The 21,410-nt window shown below is 36.5% G+C and overlaps 1 protein-coding gene across 1 annotated transcript in view; it reads right to left on the bottom strand.

Annotated features, from left to right (window-relative positions):
- Positions 1-1,140: 1,140 nt before the first annotated feature.
- ITGA4 (integrin subunit alpha 4) overlaps positions 1,141-21,410 on the bottom strand; it is a 39,867-nt gene continuing 19,597 nt past the window's right edge. Inside the window, exons 11-28 of the mRNA XM_064451744.1 lie at positions 20,303-20,397; positions 19,860-19,950; positions 18,479-18,524; positions 17,955-18,109; positions 15,853-16,007; positions 12,523-12,672; positions 11,149-11,225; positions 8,223-8,373; positions 7,384-7,482; positions 6,873-6,952; positions 6,428-6,514; positions 5,769-5,859; positions 4,948-5,055; positions 4,557-4,676; positions 3,050-3,169; positions 2,456-2,554; positions 2,123-2,242; positions 1,141-1,265 (exon numbers count right to left, since the gene is read on the bottom strand). Of these exons, the coding sequence (XP_064307814.1) occupies positions 1,173-1,265; positions 2,123-2,242; positions 2,456-2,554; positions 3,050-3,169; positions 4,557-4,676; positions 4,948-5,055; positions 5,769-5,859; positions 6,428-6,514; positions 6,873-6,952; positions 7,384-7,482; positions 8,223-8,373; positions 11,149-11,225; positions 12,523-12,672; positions 15,853-16,007; positions 17,955-18,109; positions 18,479-18,524; positions 19,860-19,950; positions 20,303-20,397 (1,937 nt within the window). The 3' untranslated portion in view covers positions 1,141-1,172. The remainder of the gene's footprint in view (positions 1,266-2,122; positions 2,243-2,455; positions 2,555-3,049; positions 3,170-4,556; positions 4,677-4,947; positions 5,056-5,768; positions 5,860-6,427; positions 6,515-6,872; positions 6,953-7,383; positions 7,483-8,222; positions 8,374-11,148; positions 11,226-12,522; positions 12,673-15,852; positions 16,008-17,954; positions 18,110-18,478; positions 18,525-19,859; positions 19,951-20,302; positions 20,398-21,410) is intronic.

Raw genomic sequence — 21,410 nt, 5'->3', positions numbered from 1 at the left:
GTTAATTTTCTTCACTGTAGCTGGTACAGTGCTGTGCTTTGGATTTAGTACGCGAACTATGTTGATAACACCCTGATGTTTTAGTTGTTGCTGAGCAGTGCTTACACTAGTCAAGGACTTTTCCAGCCTCTCATGCTCTGCCGGGTGCTCAAGAAGCCACGAGGGGCGGGGGCACGGCCAAGAGCTGACCTCAACTGGCCAAAGGGCTAGTCCATATTGTATGACGTCATGCCCAGTATATTAACTGGGGGGGGGAGCTGGCTGGGGGACCAGCGGTGTCGGTCAGTGGGTGGTGAGCAGTTGCATCACTTCTCCCCCCCCCCCCCGCCCCGGGTTTCATTTATCATTATTTTCCTTTTCATTATATTATTATTATTATTACCATTTGATTTTAATTAAACTGTTCTTATCTCAACCCATGAGTTTTCTGACTTTGGCCTTTCTGATTCTCTCCCCTGCCCCACTGGGGCAGGGGGAGTGAGCGAGCGGCTGAGTGGTGCTCAGCTGCTGACTGAGGCTAAACCATGACACGTGCTCTGAATCCACCTTTGACCTTCCTGGTTCTGGCTTGCCTGGGTGTCTAAGTCTCTGCAGTGTTGTGGCTGTGCCTGTGAAGCCAAAGCTTACAAGGTTACCTTCAGAAGCCCAAGAGAGCTTCTGAGCACTGTTTTTACATCCATGTGCTCTACTTATGGTCCTTCTATTGGTTTAAGCTAATTTACCCTTGTAAAACTGCCAAATCAAGATGAGGGAGGATTTCTTCTTGAATGTCTAATCAAAAGATTACTGACACTTGAAAATGGATAGAATAACTCATGCTAATATGTTTGAGATCTTATTTTCCAGGACTGGCCAAACATTATTACTTTCTAGAAATTATTCTTTCTGGTAAGTAACTCTTCTTCTCTTTACCTTTAGTGTTCTTCTGTCTGTTTGAAACCAGATACATATATGTGGCATTTCAAATATTCTTGTGAGACTTCAAAAAAACCCGTTTTATCATTTTTATATTACAAAAACAACAGTACTGGAATGTGTAGTCCTCCATACAGTTCAAGGAAATAAAGTTATTTTTTTGGTAAGAGAAAGTGCTCAAGACCAATTCTCTTGTCACTGTGAATCAACCTGAGTCTTAAACTCTTAATTTTAAAACCAAATGTTTATTTGCCGTCTTAGTCATCTTTGTTCCCACTTTTAAAACTCCAGCTGTCTCTTCTGTTCTTGTCTTGAGGGACTGGTTTGTATTGTCTTTTGAAAAAGCCCATCTGAAATACATAATTTTGGAATCTGGTGTCAGCAAATCTTAGTTATCAAAACTAAACCATAAAAGATGAACTAAAATAAAATGCATGTATATGGTGTTTATGAACAATGGTATTTGCCACTGCTTTGTCATACCAAGTAATCAAGTGTTACTCATCAACCAAAAAAGTGGGTTTGCTTTTTCTTTTACTTTTTGAGAGGCTAATACTCCCCTGCACATGGGCTTGTGAAGTACAAAACTCCAGAATCCAGTATTTTTAAAAATGTGGTATGGTAATAAAACTTTCCTGTTAAATTTGTTTCATTTCCACGCTTCCCTGGGAAAGGCAATGGATGGAGAAAGTCTGCAGGTAGGTAAAAAAGTTAACCATCTCTTAATCGCTCATCAGAGAAGCTGCTTCCTTCATAGTTTTCTTTTACTTATGCACAAGATTTTTTAGCATTTATGTTGCAGTTTAAAATCTTAAACGTTTTATATTGGCATGATGCTATGTTGTAGACTATTAGTCATCATGTGTCAAGTGACATTAAATGTAGAGCACCATCCCCCAAAAATGATCCATCCATTTGATATCATTAAATTATATAAATAATTTGCAAACATGAGATGCCTTAAAAACATGGGAAGGGGGTTGTGGTGTTGAATAACAGATCATCTAGAATATGCAAAAGATAAAATGAAGGAAAATGGAGAAGTATTTTGAAAAAAACACAAGTTACAGGAGGAATTATGTTTCTTTAGAAAGGGCAGATCATAATAAAGTATTATTTAGCCTTTAACCTGCATTAACAGACCCAAAGATCCAAAAACAGTGTGAATTCCTGACTTGAGAAAAACTGAGAAATACTGAAAACCTACCTTCCATAGTATAAATGACAGAAGCAAAAGCAAGGTAACACCAACTATTAAGCCTAATCCAATAATGAGCATAGTAACGTGGTGTTTTGGCTTTCGGTGGTGCACTCCTTCCAGATAGACCTGGAAAGCAGAAATAAGTTTAGTGCTAACTGATTTATTTTTTTTTTGTCCTAGAAGATACCAAAACAAACTAGGAAAATTAATTACATTCTTAAGTAATTATCACTGTATTCATTGCCTGTGTATAGCAACGTGCAGAATTCCACAGGTTTAATTGCTGTTGGTTTTTGTACTTTAACGAGTTTATCACAAATTCGTTAAGAGAATTCTTACATATGCAACTTGCTTGTCCTTGTGCAGTTCTGTAACTTTTGCATTTTCTTCTGGTGAGGCGATCGCTCTTACTTCAAACTTCAATGCTGATGCGTCGTCCTGATTAAAAAGAGAATCCTACTTTTTAAAAAATACCTTCAACACATTAATTCCTACCCAGCAAAAACGGTAACACAGCTGCTCATAGAAACAGAATCTCACACAGGCACACAACGGTGCCTTTTTCTGATCACAAAACAAATTAGTACCAGAAGCTGGAACGAAGCCCAGTTGGATTTTACTTAAGCCGGCATCCATGCTGCTTTTCTTAGGAAAGTACAATTTTAAGTTGAAATTAAATCCCAATCCTCCAGAACCCAGCCAGAATAGCCAAAGCACTACATACTATCAAATAAAGTGATAATTCAGTGGTTTTCATTTTTGATATATCACCTTGCGACTTAGCATTGAACACATAAAATAGGCAACACCTAAAAGATTTGGATTTAATCATACTGTTTGCAAAAAGATATTAATACCTAGAGTTTATACGCAGAGAATACTGCACATGTGCCTTGACACATTCCCCTCCACTACGAACAATTCATGTGTTACCATTTCTAGAAGTGAAGGAGTAGCCTCCAGCTGCAACTGAACGGTTGCTTCTTTTCCACTTTCCATGTTTCCAAGCTTGCAATGTATTTGTAAGCAAAGGCTGTCATTTTTCATGCAGTACTGTAGAAGGGAGGGAAAGATTAAAACTTAAGTATATCAACTTTATCATCTTAGTATTAAAGACACTCAGGAACAGAGTAAAACAAACAGATCCTTGCTTGTTCTTGAAGAGTCAGGGTGTAACTCGAGGTTGTCTTCCATCACTGTCAATCCATAGGTGCTAAAGGAACAGTACAATGGACCAACCTAATTGTTATAGAAGACAACCGGGCATTTTTCTTAAAAATTCAAATTTTTTTAGACTGAAAAATAACAATTCTCATATTTTGGTTATATGGGGTTTTTGACACTGTTATTTCAAATTAGCATTTATCAAGAATGATAAATGACAATGACTATATGATACCCAGTATAAACATTATAATTGATCGACCCTTACACTTGTACGCTGACAGCTGGCACCATTTCAGTCAGTTTTGGGGAAGACAAAAAAAGCAAGGCTGTACGTGATTATATATTTTGTCCAAGACTGCAGTGCCTAAGTTCTGGTTTGATATTCTAGTGCAGGCTGTCTCTCAATCATTGGTTGATGTTGCTTGTAACGTGCTTATTTGAAGTCCTAAATTAACATATTTTAAAATGTCCAACTTCTTATATGATGAAAGTTTAAACAAAACTGTACTTTATCAAACACAAGTCACAGATTTCTGTGAGAACAAACCCTCCAACATGTAACATTAGAATAGCAATTCTGGTTTGGACTGCATAGTCAAGTAGCTGATCTCCTGCAGTGTCCATAAGCAGGTACAGAGGGATGAGCTTGAACAGGCCAGACATGTACGATATTCTCCCAGCCTCCCAAATACTTTTAGTAAGATCTTCCCGAGCCAAAAATTATTTCTGTATATTTTGTAATTCTTAATGACTTTCAGTCCCATTAACTTGTATAGTCTCCTCCCTTAGAATTAATTTATTTTTAGCTTTCTAAACACCATTCAATAATAAGTTCCACCATGAGTACATAACCTGGCTCCTGTTAGTTACATTTGATGGCACTTTTTCATGTGGAAAAGGCAATGAATATTTGATCTGTATACTGAGTGTAATTAAAATTGAGACTCTTTTCCCCACGTGCATAATTTTCGATTTGTTACTGAATTTCCCCTGCCATTCTATTTGCCCAGTCATTCAGTTACGTAACCCTTCAGCAGTTCTTCGTAGGTGGCTGTCATCCACACTGACTCCAGTGACGTGTCATTAATCAACTTCCTCATCTCAGTTCTCATGTCTTTCACTAAAGTCTCTTATGACTACACTGAACTTATCACAGGTCCCACAAATCCTTGGAAAACTGCTCTGGTGACCTCATTATATAAGATATACCATTGTCTTAAGGGTCATAAATGCAGTCATTTGTTTCCCAGTGATGCCAAAAGACAGACCTTACCATTTGTCTCTTAGCAGGCTTTGAAAAGAAAGTGACAACATCCTTTAATATGTTTTCATTTTTTTCTACTGCACTACAGTTTCTGGGATATTTATCATAGAAGCACTGTCCGGCTGTTGTCTGGAAATAAAAATAACATCATCACTGTTAGAATTTAAACATCAGGTAATAATTAAAATACAGGTTTCTGAATGGCAAGAAGCTCGAAAGGAATGCAAATTTTACTTTCAGAATTTTAAAACACGTGGGGCTGAAGATCTTGTTCACTCTGCTTGTTCACCACAGCTAACAAATTGAATACATGGCCTAGGACCTAGATCTGCTATGCTCTGCTTCTCTTCTTCATAGATTCATATAGCTAATAACATTATATTAAGTAACTTGTGCTTACCTTGATATCCAATGTGTTGAATAATTTGAAGTTACTGGGTGGAAAAGCATTAGGTATCGTTATCCCTAAGTTTATATTTGGAGCCATGCTTGGTCCTGCGCTGATAACCTTGTGGAGAAGAATGTTATACATTTAAAGCTTTAATTCATGGTAGCTATTCAAGTAAGAAAAAAATATATACATAATGTATAAATACATAAAACTTCACAGAATGGGGTAGCACCTGCGTTTTCATGCTCCCATGAAAGTGGATTCTGCTAGGAGTTGTAACATTTTCCTTCATTCATTCTGTAGGCTTACTGAACCCTTCACTTCTCTGAACCCAGTGTAAGTAAGTAGTGCTGATCTGCGATGACTACCCTGAGGTCATACAGACTGCCTTCCGGGAGAATATGCGACAGGAACTAGGAGCGATTAATGTCTAACTCCTGCTTTTAATCCATTGGAGGCAAATCTGATACCTATAGATCCTCTTATAAGGAGCTCCTAGTTCCTTTTGCTTACCATAAGATAATTCCTTTCTAAGTGTTTCTTAGTGGAAGTAGCAGCAAGTCAGAACTGCTCTACTACTTTCAGTCCTGCTTTAGCTAAAGTATTTTTTCTCTGACCACTCAGTGGAAGATTGTCCAGGCCAAAAAAAGCCAAAAAAAAGAGGGATGAACTGCCACTTCCCATCACTAATGCACAAAAGTTGCTCAGTGTGCCCTTGTACTCTTAAAAAGTTCCCTTATTGACTGTGCAGACTGTCCTTAGATACACTGCAAACCAAAGCGCTAACCTTCAAAACAAGGATAATAGGGTTTACAAAGAAAAGCTCTTACATGGAAAGTGAAGTTGATGTTCTCCTTCATACATGTAACTGGTGAATCATTCTCATTTGTTCCGTAAACAAACGAAGCTGGTGATACAAATCTACAATGGTTTAGAAGTTGTTAATGAATAGAATTGCTGTATATCATTACCATAACTTCCTGCTCCATGCTATCTCCAGTAAGACTGGTTCTGAGAAAATACCCAAGTTTGTGTTTAAGTAAATCTAGGAACTAAGAGCAGAAGTCCTCTAGCTTTGTACTCTTGCCTCTGAAAAAGGCAGATGAATCAGAAAAAGTCATAAATGGTCCCCCAGAGCTATGCTCCATGAATGCGCCACGGCAAACCCAGGATGTGGTCCATGTTAAGCAAGCAATTCGAGGATCTGCTGTGCTCTTATTACATACCTTTCTATAAAAAATATTCCAGTTCTTAAAAAAATATTATTCTGTTAAGAGACAAGTTTAAAGTAGCATAGATATCATTGGTCTTATCTCACAGTAGCAGAAACAAAACCTTAGAAGGGTATGGGTCAGACCCCAGGATAGCTGTGCCATCTCACTCCCAGGATTCTTCAGCTACATCATGCTTCTGCTTAAAAGCTTTGGGAATTTAGAAGAGTAACGACCACAGTTCTATGGATGTGCAGGTATAGCGATAGCCGACTTACCCATGAGCATTTAACTCTATCTCATATTTTAGAGGTACAACTAAAGTTAGCGTGTTATCCTGCAACATGTTCCCATCTTCGTTTTTACTATAAAAACACAATGAGAGAAAAAGTGAGTATCCACTGCATCACTGTATACTATGCATTATTTCTATAAACAAATATTAAATAGACCTTCTGGCTTATTTAAAGAAAAATATTTTATTGCTAACAACAAGTCAGGCAGTAAAAAAAAAAAAAAAAAAAGAACATTTTATACAGGCAGAAACTTCCTCACTATATTTAAACATCTATCATCTGGGGTTTTTGTCATTTCCCTTTCTCTACAGACTTGCAACTGATGTGCTTTCTTGCAAATGTGCTTTGCTTGGTCTTTCCAGTTTTCCCTATTCTGTCTCCCAATGCTAGTAATATTTTTCATTGAGCAATGTTTATCAGACTTTACCAGGTAGCATTAACGATGATGTTGAGGTCATCTTCTGCTCTGGTAAATGAGCTCGCATCCAAGAGGAAACTAAAATCCAGCTGTAGAACAAATAAAATTTTGTTTATATCAAATGATAGTGTGCCTTAACACAGTTTACATATAAATATTTTCTTAAACTCACCTGCTCTAAAAAATTCAGCACTAAGAAAATACTTGCTTTTTGTGTTTTCTACCCCTTTTCTATTGACCTAACGCTTTTGTTCTTAGCCTTAGTCAGCTCACTTGTCTAGGAAGCCAAACGCAATCAGTTGATGCATAATACAAACAATGTTGTCCCTTAATGAATTATTCTAGGTAGTGTTTAAGCAACTGATTTTAAAAGTAGCAGAGATTCAGATACCAGCGTGATAAAAGGTGTTAGTTGGGAATGAAGGAGAGATTCTGAAAAACAAGTTTTTTCCCCTCCTCTGAAAATCCTCATAACATGTTTAGGGTATTTTTAAAGCTAGGAACTTCGTACATAGCTTACCTTTGATTTTTGATCTACATATAAATAACCAACGCTGCATTCGAGTTTCACTGCATGAATTTCTTTATCTAATACTTCACAATGTATCTGTTTTTCTTCCTAAAATAAAGGACAAATTAGTAATGATTAAAATAAAACTCTTTTTTTCAGATGTTTCAAATTACATGCACCCGCTGAAATCGGGCGGTTTATATTTCCCTGAACTAGGTGTTTGTTATTTCACTGATGCAAATATACAGAACATTCATATTATTCATGACCACTTTAATGTATCCTGATATTAATTACTGTATCCTGTTACTTTATCTTCTGTTTGTTAATAGACAAGCTAAGGCGTATCCATCAGACCCAGACCCACTCAGGTTTAAAGCCAACCTCTGAAAGTTGGCAGGGGGATTTTACATAGAGAGCAGTTACTTTAAAAAGGCAGAAGGAGAGAACAATTAGATTTGTGACTTCTTCCTAAGACTATGTATCTGTGAAAAAGAGCAGATTCAGTGAGAACTTCGTGATCACTGAAAACACGATCATCAGACAAAAAGTAGCAGTAACATCCTGAAATACATGTAGAAAACGTGGTTTGTTTTTTTTTATTTTAGTTGTTACCATCACATCCTGTTATTGAAATTATTTAAGTCACCTGTATTGATTAAATTGCACGTGGTTTAGTAACTAGAAGCCTGAGAACTTAAAAACTGGAGTTTTGTCAGCTTTTTTTGGGGGGGGGTGGTGTAGGTTCTCGGTATCTAAAGAAACTCAGTTAACATCATTTGAGAAATGTGTGGCTGAAAAAGGAAAATATCAAAGGATTACTGTTTGACCGACTTTTTTGTTCTTACCAATTCTAAAATTCGGATGAAATAAAGACCTTTAGGGATTTGAATGTGGAGGACGGTTTCATATGCATCATCTCCAACATTAAGCAGAGAAATGTTCAACAGTAAAGTCTTCATACTTCCAACAGCAAGATACGTTTTCTTATCATGAGGCCTATAAAAATAATTATCATACTGTAAGTGAAAAGTAGTTCTACATACAGCTTGTATGCAAAAATTTGCCGCCACTGGTCTTTCCGTTAATTTGATTTGGTTCTGACAAAGCTCAGCTGGAGATCGTTAGGTTGTTTTAGTCCTGTAACTGAAGGTACAACACCAGTTACACGATGGTCAGCTCCAGTAGTGTACTTTTTAAGGCCTGAGGTTAGCAATTTTCTTGCTCTCACATTAATATCAGACAAGTTGTGCTTCTGGCTTTTACAACATATGTCCTTTCCTTTACAGACGAGAATAGCAACGTGCTACTGCTACAGTATATTCAGACGTTATTGCAACATTCACTCTTTGTACTCAGGACTTTGTACTTAGGACTGAGTTAACATGAAACCTAAGTTTCCTCTAACCTAAGTGCCTCTAAAGGGCACAAAGAGGGCAAGTGAACCTGCCTATCTTATGATCTATGTAATGTTCTATAATCATGTTACAAGTACAGACACCCTGTGGGGGGCTAAAAGTAAACTTCAGCTTGACATTAAAGTTTAATTAAGACTTGTAGAAAGGCTGCCTAGAAATAGACATTTATCAGATATTCTGGCTTGAAACCAAAGCATTAGTCACTGAACACCTTTGGGAAAGGAGCTGGCGCTTCGAAAAGCAACAGAAGGTAAAAGCACTGCATAAGCAGATGGGTTCCAAGACAAAAGCGAATTAAAGAAAAACACAATGTTAACATTTCAGTAGCTTGATTAAGTTTAGGTTAAATTTTGAAGTTGTTTCACTAGTTATATGCTTATCGTTCAGTCCTCTTATATGCATTAAAGCCAAGCTCATTAACATGATGCTGTCAGAAAGATGCCTCCCAGCTTAACACACAAGTACACAAAAGCACCAGGTGCACATCTGGGACTACAACAAAGCTGAACTAGAGCTTTTCCCTGGTAATCATATTTCATTCTTCATTAAAAAATGCACGATGCGGACTAGAAATTTACAGAGCAGGCCAAAATCTAAGCAATTTAAACAAAACATGATAGTGTATACATGAGGACTCATAACTTGGTAAGTAAAGCGTTACACTGACACCCCTATTTGATTTCATTCTTTTAAGACTAAAAGCGTTTGCTTTGCTGTTCAAGGATAATGAATGCATTCTGTGTAGACAAAATAAATTAACGCTTCACAGCTAACTAGTTTTTAATCAAGATTCTAGGGACACAATGTAATTTAAGGTGATACGTCACACTTTATCAAGATATTTAGCCTGTTTATTTCTACTAAAAATCTGCTACTGGTACCTGATGCCAAGCAGGTATGTTGTCACCTGTTTTCCTTTCTTAGAGCTTTGACGTACTCACAAAACTGCATTGCTAATGTCACGAATGGAAATGCTACACAATCTTTCTTTCTGAAAAGTTTATGATTGTTCAAATAACATGGCCTTCAAGCCTAAGAAAATGCAAGGGCTTAAGACTCGTGGTCCAGGCCACGCATTGAAGTAGGCAGAAAGATACCAATCTTATTCTGAAGTCTGCGAAGATAAAAAAGCTTGTGCTCAGGATCACACAGGTGTGATTAATCAGCATTACGTGATTGTCATCATTTTTCAACCTAGTATCTCAATTGAAGTAGAATCAATGTTAAAAGTGATAAATTACACAAGAAAATCCAGGTCACACACAAAATACCTAACTAGCTGGTACAGCACACAACAGGTACAGTTTCTCTTTTTGCACACCGACAACCCATATTTCTTGCTTTAAAGCATAATATTCAATACAGAAAAGGTTGTGATGATAAAATATAACTTAAAATCTTAGTAACTTTTAATGCTCTTTAAAATCCATTCTGAATAGAAATGATGGCACATGGCTTAAACCTTTCCAAAGATGAGGCTAAACAGTATTCATGGTGTAATACAGATTCTGCAAGACAATAATAATATGTCACATATTTATTTCATATATATTCATATATATTTCATCTATTATTTAAAAATATTTAAATATTTTGAAAGTGCATTAATTATCTTGCATAATAACAGGATTTAACTATGATACATAATTGGAAGGAATGGGAAAAACTGAAACATACTAAAGGGTATATCAAAAAATTGTAAATGGAAAATCACAAACCAAAATTAATTTTGGAAAATGCAAGCTAATTCATGTAGGGAAAAGAATTATAAACCTCAGAAAATACTCAACCATCTGGTGTCTCAATCAGCAGTATAAAGCTGAAGACGTAATATTCGTAAGTAAATGAGGAAAAAGAGCTACTTAATTATTTCACAATTGAAATAATAAATATAACAATGTGTTAGTACAGAACTGAAGTATCTTTGTACAGTGCAAGTACAGGACCTTCATAAGAGCAGCAGAAATAATTGATAGCTTGTCAATTTAACAGTAGTTATGAGGTCTACATATTGAGTATGCATTGTGCGCTGTATCTTAGCCCAGTTATATATGAAGTGTAGAATACAAGTATACCTTTTTGTGAAGAAGATATATTTTACAAGCTGTAAAGTCTTCTAATTACACAAGAACAGTTCTTCAATTATATACATTTCTATTACATTTTCTGGAAGATTTATGATTTGAAAATATTCTTCAGCTAAACACAGTTTTACTTATATTTTCTCACGGAGTCCATCATCTACTTTTGCAAATTAATCATCTTCATGTACAAATGATTAAGGAATAATTTAGATAAAATCTTATTGAACCTCTTTCAGGAAAAAAAAAAAAAAAGAAAGCCATATTATACTTACTTTGGAAAAGCAACTTTTCCAGAAACTCTCAAGTCAGCAGAACAATTTTCTTGGGAGCAAAATCTTGCAAAAACAAACTATAAAGAACAAATAATTAAAAAAGAAAAAGCCCACTTTAGAATAGTGTGCATTTTACAGTAAGTAAAAGTATTTCCAAAGAAAGAAACCTATCACCTTGTCACCAGCTATCTGGAATTGGCTAATAGCTCTTTCGCCCAGAAACAATTCAATAGGCTCTGATTTGCCATTTCCCAGAGACATTCTGCGCACCCAGAATAACAACAGAGAGGCTTTCCAGGCTCAGTCTCTCACAGTTAAACCAGTGGGTGTACGTTCAGCTGATTTTTTAAAAGTAGTATGTAAAAAGGACAGTGTGTTTTACAGGATCCAGAACCGAGGTCTCTGCAGTCTCTCCTATGATATAGCACATCAACTTTTACAAGAGAGTTTCATTGCACAAACTTTACTTATCACACTGTTAGTAAAGTCTGATGAGACTAGAGACGCCATGAGTTGCATGAGTCCGTGCCTTGGTTATCGCTAGGCTATAGAGCACATTTATGTCACTATAGTCAGCAACTCCCTCCTTCTCTCTAACTCTGTGGTTTCCAGAACAAAATTTTGAATTAAGATGAAAAGGAAAAGCCATTTAAAAGGAGATTTTATATATCTCAGAGTTCTGATAGTCAACTATATCTGAATTACATGAAGCTTACTGTTTGTGAAAGGTCATAATATGTTTATGACCATTTGGTAGTTAAAAATTCAGAGCATCCTGACTTGTGCTTAAGTCAAAGTCTATTAACTCTTAGTAAGTTTTTTTGGGGAAAAAAGTTAATTTCATCCTCATTTAAGGATACAGAATACACTTTTCTTCCCCCACAGACTTTGTATTTGAAAACCTGCAATACCTTCACAGAGCTAACATTTCAGTAACATCATTGAAACACTTCAAGATTAATACTAATGCGACATCATGTATTTAACACAGAATTAATTTTAAAGAACAATTTTATACTGGAAAGTGACTCATCCTGTGTAGCTGAAAAAGAATTAATGTTTCAGAGAATGAATTTCATACCTGAGCGTTCTCAGGTATATAACATTATATGTTCTTGCAAGTTCTCTGCATATACCTCTTCTTTTTTTAATCATAATACAAATTGTGTACCAGTTCTGCAAAGATTTTTCCTTTAAGCAAAAAATTAGGCATTTTTTAGCATGCTAGTTTATTAATTAAGGACAAGGCACTAGGTGCTGGTCTGGAAAATGCATTCCTTCACATGCTGTGGACATGAAAAGCTTTTTTTAACTAAAGATTGAAATGTGAATATCTATTTACTGCATTTGAGAAAAGAGAACTCATGCACTAACCTTGCTTTTTATAATATCTTTTTCTTTCCTCCGTTGAAGAACAGGTTGAAGTGGTGAAAATTCTTGAGCATTTCTTTTCTGTAGAATATGATGCCCCAGACGATAACTTGCTTCAACATGTACAGGAGTCAAGATATCCCTTACATCTTTCTATGAAAATTGGAAACCTAATGAGTTAATCATATAAGACAAGACATGTATGCTTATGTTTTAAAGATTATAAGGCTCCCTAGAACTAACTTAAAGAGGAACACTTATTTTTTAAATGTAAAATTATTTCATGTGCCATATGGCTCATATACTTTTCCAGACATCTTAGCTGCTGAAAGAGGTAATCAGAAAGACAGAAGAGCATTATACATTCAACGACAGCATCAGGCATCTCAGAATGGAAGATTCTTTTGTTAAAAGAAGCCTTATTGAATAGTGGACCCATTTCTGTCAATAATACCGCCTTACACACGTATGAAATGCTGGACTGCCCAAACAGAAAAACAGGCAAAAGTTGGCTAAAATGGACAAAGTTAACTAGTGGGATAATGCCAGACAAAACCCATGGATACTTCTGTATGAAATCAAAAGGATTTCAAATCCCACAGTAGCACTAAATCAGGTCATGGCTGCATTTTGTTTTTCTACCTCTTTATTTCCTATTCTGTATTGAAAAGATTCAGCTCCTCAGTAAATGACCATTTTGTACATGAAGCCTTGACTGTGTAGGAATGTTGCAGATCAGAGCCCAAACTACCTACTTGTGAAAACTGAACAGCTTGAAACACCGAGTACTAACAATAGCAAACCTGATTAAATTATTCCCTAAGTGTAGGAGATAGACAGACACTGATTGTCCCTCCACATGGCCACCACTTTAATTCTTATCTGCAAGCCTGCTTTGGCCAAATCACATATTATCTAATTCATAATAATTTTCCACAAGGTCTTCTCTGCATCTGCTTTATATTACTGCCATTATACTAATTAGCTATTAATTAGTCTTTACTCAAAATACATAAAACGTACATCGTCTCTTGCAAGGACTGTACTTGACAGACATTCACACTTACTTAACTTTAGGAGCTTCATACAAGTACAGAAACCTCAGTGGGTGGAAGGAGATGCTTATAATGCTATTAATTAAGAAGTAAAAAGAAAATTGAATTATATGGAGGAAAAAATACTAATGATAGACTATAGGAAGTGATGAGCCAAATCATATCCTTCCTCCTACACAAATACCTGCTGATGCTGGTACTGCAATCTGTACAAGGTCGGCTGTCAGTGAAATCTCTCTTAGCTTACAAAACTCTTATAAGTAAGTGGCAATTTGCCACTGCTCCTGTAAGTAACATTCACTTAGGTGCAACTACCAGTTGAGATGCATCTGGGCAATTTTCCAGTAGATAACATAAGCTTTCCTTTCTACCCCGAAGCTTTATCGTGAAGAATTGGCTTCTAATGGTGTCATAAACATAAAATAAGTAAAGGGAAGGAAGAAGAAAAATACATGGAAGACTTTTTCCCTGCAGGTTTTTTTGTAGCTGTAGAAAATAAAGTCTATTTCCCAGCCGCTGTGCAGGATCAACTGCACCAGTCATCCTAATAGATGTTTGTTTCAAAAGGTCACAGAATTGATACCCTAAGGATTTTAAAGAAAAGGCTAGGCAAAATAGTCCATTATTTTATTACCCTTGTTTCGCCTTACATCTAAGTATTCCCTGTCCTTAGTATTTCTTTAAAGAATTCTTCTTCCCCTTAGATGAGGTCTTACAGGAGATAAGTCTGTTTTTTTCTGAGTTTAATAAAACATGGTTTCTCTGTGTCCCCTAGTTTTTATCATTTGATTGTGGTTTAGGACTTCAAGTTCTTCCCATTTATTCTCAAAAAATTTTGTTGGAATAGGCAAGCATCTCGGTTGTTTGACAGACTGAATCACTTTTATTCTTTCTTGTCCAGCGAATAGCCTTAAAAATATCTTATCCTTGTCCTGACTGCAGATTTTACTTTCAAGACAGGTCCCTCATTCACCCTTCAGAGGGATACATCAAGCATGAATACAACAGTTCATTTCCTCCAGGGCAACAGTGACTTTGAGACTGCTATTGTAGTTAGGATCTTACTGACTAGATTCTTCCTAACTTATCTCTGAGTCAGTACCACGCTCCATTTCCAAGGATGTTTGCCGTTGGATCAAACTCCACTTCTGGAGGATCCAACAGACAACTTCCTCCTGCCTGGTACCATCTCTATTGCTGGTGTTGGTACAGGCCTCCCTCACTAGCTGACACCTTGCAGGCCTCCAGCAGCCTCATGCTGAACGCCCACTTGCCCTGGCAGCACTTCTACCTCTGCAGCTTCTCCTCTGAAGCACTTGTACCAGCAGATTCATTCTACAACAAAGTTGTCTCTACATCTTCACAGACAGAGAACTGTAACCACACTCACTACTAATCTGGTCCCGGATTCAGGTTGATATGTCCAGGAGAAAAACATATCTGTGCAGCCTTCAGTTTTGTGAGCAGACTAGAGAGAGATCATTTCATCAGCACAGTGCATGTTCTTCATATTGTTCAGCTCTAGATTAATCCATGAAACTGCTCTAAGTCCTTTTCCTACCCTGTTTCCACCTCTTGATTCTCCAAGTAATTCCCTTGGTGAGTGCTGCATCCCTTGCAGGGAAAAGTCAAACAATTCCAAGCAACTGTTCTTCTTCATGCCCTGCTAGCCTTTGGCTCCTTTCAACAAATTCATGGAAGAGACCACACTATAAACCTCAAACTACAGACTCTCTTCTAGCCATCATCTTCATTTCACTTTCTATGGATCAGGAATGGGTTCTTTTCTTATTGAGTGGTACTACCTCATCTACTCACAGTAAAAAGGGGAACAAGACCATACAAGTGTTCTTTGAAATAGTTAGAAATGACAAAATAGAATAAAAATTTTCTCTGTGTATTTACAAGTCTGAAGATTTTGCATTAAGGAGTACATAGGAAAGTTCCATCAGAAATGTTCAGCAGAAAATGTATGTTATACCCTGTCTTCTTTGTTACTTCAAACCGGCCTCAGTCTATGATCTGTCATTCATAAAAAAGGGTGAAAAAAATATCAGTTCTCACTGACATAAGAGATGGAAGACCCCCTGACTTCCCCACAGAAATCTGAGAAGCACCAGAATTAAAATACATTAACTGTGGAAGTTACAAACACAAATACTTTACTTCCAAAATGGTGTGACGCAATTGTAAACAAAATAGGTTCTTTAGCAGCAGGTGTTCTTTTCAAAGGAGAACAAAGGATTTACAGGGCAATACATATTGAAAATTACATTACCTTCATAAATGCTGGATGATCTTTGCAGGCCATATTCTTGCTGTAAATCTTTACATTTCCTGAGATTGTATCAGATGTTCCATTGGAGGAAAAATAAAATCTTGCTTGTGTGTCCACTTTTCTGTTCGTGTCAACACTCAGATTATACAGCAGTACTGCAAAATAAGAGTTATAAAAAGTTTGTGTTGTAATTTTCATGAATTTATGATAGAAATTACATCTCCTGACTCACTGCCTTCAGTATGTTTCATAATATCCATTCTGAAAGGCTCCGCTTAAAAATTCACTGACATAAATCCATACCTAACTAAAGCTTCTAGTCCTCTGAAAGTTGATTGCATCATGACTGATCCCCGATACATGCTTTCACATCAGGGATAGTTTTGTCAAATTATAGTTTTTTATCCGAATCTATTTAAAGAAAACCTGCTTCAGTTACTTACAAGGCTGACATTAATTTCCAACAAACAGATAAGCCAACAGACACCGACAAATATTGTTTAACTTCACATTTTTTTCTATTTAATTTAGCATGAATTGCTATGATAACAAATTGCAAATAAGTTTCAGAGCATTACTGATTATTACTTCTTAATCTCTGCCAAAATTTGAGTTAGGATATCTAGAATTTCCTCTAGTCTTTTCAATTTAAGTCGAAAAGTCTTATGCCCAAATCCAGCAACGGTAATCCAGTCTGACTGCTCATCTTTCACAACAAATATGAATTTTGAGAGATCTGAACTTGAAGCTTTACTGTTCATCCTTGGATATGTTCTTTGTAATGAGTTCCTACAGGATATTGTATATTCTCATACAGATGATTTAAGCAATTTTATTTTATATACCATGTATTTGCAGGGCTGTTTGCAGTTTACAAATAGCATGTGGCAGGTCGGTTAAAAGCACACAGGCAATACAGTCAAATTTATCCAGTAAATTATTTTAAGTAAGTTCACCATGAATATTCCCTCCAACAGATATTGCTTCAAGCACTACAGGTTTTTGCCAGAAGCAAAATATGCATTCTATCAAATATAATACAAGATATATTTTTCAGTAATTTTTATGGGACTCCCTCTCTTTCACATAATGTTCCATAATGGTTCGATCAGGTGCTCGAGCTGCTTTATGAAGGGAATGTCTTTTCCTTATTGCTAAGTGGAAGACTGCATCCTCCAGCAGTCCTATATGGTCTGGTCCATGTCTGGGAGGACTGCTTTTGGAGGACATCTGAATATCAGGCTGAATAATCTATTTGATTCTACATTAAGAGAAGATATTCACCCACCATTAATTCCCTACCTAATTGCAAAGCAACAGCCCAGACATTTGCATGTGGGAAGTTCAGACAAACTTGACAGGCCCCCCCCGTTGGGCCCTGTGCAAAACAGAATACGGTCCCTGGGCAGCTATGTAAAAGAAAGTGTTCACAGAATAAGTGAATGCTATTTCTTTGTGAATGCTAACGACATACTATCTCATTCAAAAACCTATCTAAATGACGGATCTAGTTATTATGACGCTACGAAAGGGACCATTTGAAATGGCATCATTACAATGTAGTTCAGAAGTATGAGCGCGAATCTAATCACACCACTGGTAGGTAAGTTAATTCAGGTACTGGAATTAGCCTGTCTACGATGGTACTCTTTTAGTACCACTGCAAAACCCATGTGAAAATATTACTAAATGGTTGTGCACAGCCCCAGCTGAAGTCTTTAGTGTCACAACCCAGCTAGCTAGCTAAATTTGTTTGTCTAAACCAGTTGCCATCAAAACTTTAGACAATGTCGTTGATGCAATAGACAACTTGGAGCTCTACCTTCATCTCCACAATATCTCACCTTTTTAACATCACTGTCTCTTCTAGGCCATGTAACTCTGGTAGTCCTAGTAGGGATGTGCTGTTACTCTAAATTGAATGAAAGTGTAACGGCTCGATGTTATTGGGTAATTATGAGCTAAAAAAGGTATCCGTGTTTTTAATTTTTCATTTTATAGTGAACTCGGATTAATGGTCCACTAAATACGAACAGCATTATTCTGTAAATAGGTGCATTTAAAATGAACACATACACTGGAGTTTTTGCTGAGTAGCTTACCAGTATAACCAGGCACCTCTCGTCCTGTATAGGTAAAGCATATCTTCAAATCCATACAGACAGCAGGCTGCTCATTTTCCATGCAGTTTAAATTAGTTCGATTTATTGAATTAGGATGTTTTAAAGAAGCTTCAACAATTATCACTGGTTTTGTTCTAAGAATAGAAAAGAGTTAATGTTCGCAAAACACTTCAGAAATAGCTTGCAGAATCTAACAATCTCTGACATTCTATTTTTATATTTCATAATTATAATTTTTTGAGCTATCTGCATTTTTAGAATCCAAATACTTGTATGTACATTATTTGTTGCCTCAAGAAGTTTCAGAACAAAATCTTCTTTTTCTTCAAGGTGTTTACTTAGATGTTTCGGTTGGAGAGCATTCTAGAGCCCAATGACTGAAGTTCCAGACAGCAAGAAGAATATCACGAGGTTAAAACATACTACTGAGTTTTCTTAAATTGCATTTAAAAATACAGTTAAATTTTATGGTCTTTAAAAGCACTGAAATATAGCAATCTCACCTCAGCACCACAGCAGAATTGGAGAGAAATGCACCAACAGCTACATCTGTACAAAAAAAAAGATCAATAAGCCTAATTTGTCAACAGCAATTACTTCTCAGGTACAAGCATTTTATAGCGCATTTACCTCTGATCAGCATTAAAACACCATTTGCCCTTTATTTATTACAAGGCACATGCTCATATTCAAAGGTGTTATTCCCTGCCTAGAAGATGATTCCTCAAAGACTTGTCCACTGTCCATTAACGCTGTGTGCTAATTTGCTGGACTTGCAGATATTGGTAATGCAGTGATTTGATTTCTGTTCCACCTTTAAGTGGCTGATACTGAAGGACAATTCAGCTAAATAGGAGTTACTTGCCTTCTTTTTAATCCAAATATTCAATACTGCTACACACACACACAACGTACATAAACAACTCAGTTATATATAACTATATTACATGTATGAAATTATGCATAGAGATACATAGAAAAAAATTATTTAATTTGTTCCAAACTAACTGAAAAACTATTCGTGCAATAAGGAAAGAAATATACACAATATATATACACCTCTCAAATGAGGCAGCAAAAGTGAAGCGTCAGACAAGTCTAAATGATATGGGGGGTCAGAGGATGTGAATCCCAAATCAGCAAACAACAGGTGGCCTGAACGTAGACTTCTTGTACACTACCTCGCTGCCCGGCATTACAAATTAACGTAGATAACTTTTCTGTTGATGTAGCCAGAGCATAAAACATGCAGTTCATTATAACTTTATGATTTTACACCCACAAGGGCAGGACAGGCAACCCCTGACCTGGTATAACACTTATCTGAATAATATAAAAATATTTTGACAGCATATCTAAAACAATGAGTATAGACTTAGAACCAGCTACGCTGTTTTACACCGAATTGGCGCTTCTGTGTCACACCCACAAGAACTCCGCAACAGTCTTAATCCAGTGCTGTAAGCCCTGACTCGGGTTAGCATATTGTTCACACATGGACTACGTGAAGAGTAGTAAGATTTTTAGGTTAGCACACTAGTCTGGACAACAAACATTCTTCCAGTGCCCAAACTAGCTCACTATGACATGAGCAGATGAGATGGCTGCCGTAAAAATAAAAATTATGGTTTTCTTCCTCTTGTGCACTATGATCTTCTTATTACATCATCCTCAGCCCTTAAATAATAGTTAGATGACCGTGAAAACTGACTGCTTGGCCTCAGCTTTACCTCTTTTTTTTTTTGCTTCCCAAAATACAGGATGTGACATGTCGCCTTAGTAACAGATTTTGCTTCCATTAAAAGTAACGAGTAGCATGATAAAGTGTTTCCCTATGAATCTCTACTCTTAAAAATTAAAAATAAACAAAATGGTTTAATTCACCTTGATAACCGTTATTATCTGCATCGATGCCACTCGCTATAGATTGTCCAAACATGCTTAAAGAATTAGTGATTTGATGTCCTTGTATTCTCTGAGGAGGAAAAAAACAGAGGAGAAAATTATTCTTGGAAAGCTAATCTTTGAGTTACAATATCTGATTAAAACTATTAGCAAAATCATCCTGCTGCTGAAGGCAGTTACCTGCTTACCTGTGAAAGTATACCTCTGAAAGTAATATTCCTCAATGACTGAAAATGTTATACCCCATAAATCCTGTCTGAGGCCTCCAAAACAATTTCTTTTTCATATACAGTTTACATTATGACTGGAAATCATACAGTCTAAAAAATGCCTGAAGTTCAAGTGTTAAATGAAGGGAAAACCCTCTCAAATTTAGACAAGGTTAATTTCTGAATTGATTATTTTTCATTGAAAAAGCATACCTGTGAAAATGATGGCGTTATTCCATCTTCCCTGCCATTGTATATATAAATAACCCCTTTTAGGTTATCTTCTTGTGGAGCCCCAATTGCTACATCTGTGGAAAAAACATTAACCAATATTCAGTTGACTAGGAAACATGAACAAGGAAGACTTGAAGAAATCCAAATCATGATGCATGCAATGCCAGACCAAATTTATGTGACTGAATTTAGAAGAAGTGTTGAAGATAGATATATAGCAAACAGAAACAATACAGACCAGCTCAGTAATTTGACTTTGCCTTAAGTACTATGGTTCTGGGCCAAATAGAGCCATTTTGTTCAAGACAAAGTCTGTTAAAAAAAAAAAGAAGCCTTGTATTCATGGGATTATGATGATTTTTCTGCACTTTTCTATTCCCACATGGATTAAATCACTGAAACACAAGAAACGCGCTTAGTACGCTGCCCAAAATGAACCATTTATTTTTCTGTGAAATGTCCTTAACAGCTGATAACAGGCTTGAACGGGCATCTAACAAGGAAATAAAGGTAGCTGGTTTGTACGAAGGGATATGTTTTACGTCTAGATGGTTTAATGCCAGAGGGGTGTGCTGACACATGAACCAACCAACGTACACACCCACCAACTCTCAACAGCCCTTACCAAAAAGCCCCATGGCTCAAATAGCCAGAGCTTATTAACCAAAAAACGGAGGCAGGGAGGGGGAGATGAATTACACCATCTTGAAATTCACTAAATAATAATTGTGAACTTTCATTCATAAATAAGCTAAACTGAACTATCTACAAATTGAAAATACTGTATGCTGCACCAAACCAAACTCACAAGAAAAGCAAAGCTCTGACGATTTGATTTTACTGAACAATTCTCTAACTGAATCCATATTGATTGAATCCATACTTTGGTGACTAAAACACACAAAATACATCGTGTCTCTCTACTGGTGAGACGAAAATAGGACAGCCAAGTTGTGCTAATTAAAACTACACATATGTTTCTTGCGGAGGTCAGATTCTACACCAACATGCATGCCATTGTCTTCACAGCGCTGATACTGATGGTTTAGATCATTGAAGAAGTTGGCTCTGCTGTGCCTTTTATTAC

The sequence above is a fragment of the Phalacrocorax carbo genome, chromosome 5 (assembly GCF_963921805.1).
Source record: "Phalacrocorax carbo chromosome 5, bPhaCar2.1, whole genome shotgun sequence".
NCBI classification, from domain to species: domain Eukaryota; kingdom Metazoa; phylum Chordata; class Aves; order Suliformes; family Phalacrocoracidae; genus Phalacrocorax; species Phalacrocorax carbo.
Note: the sequence above shows the minus strand (reverse complement) of the source record. Positions and strands in the feature narration are given on the sequence as shown.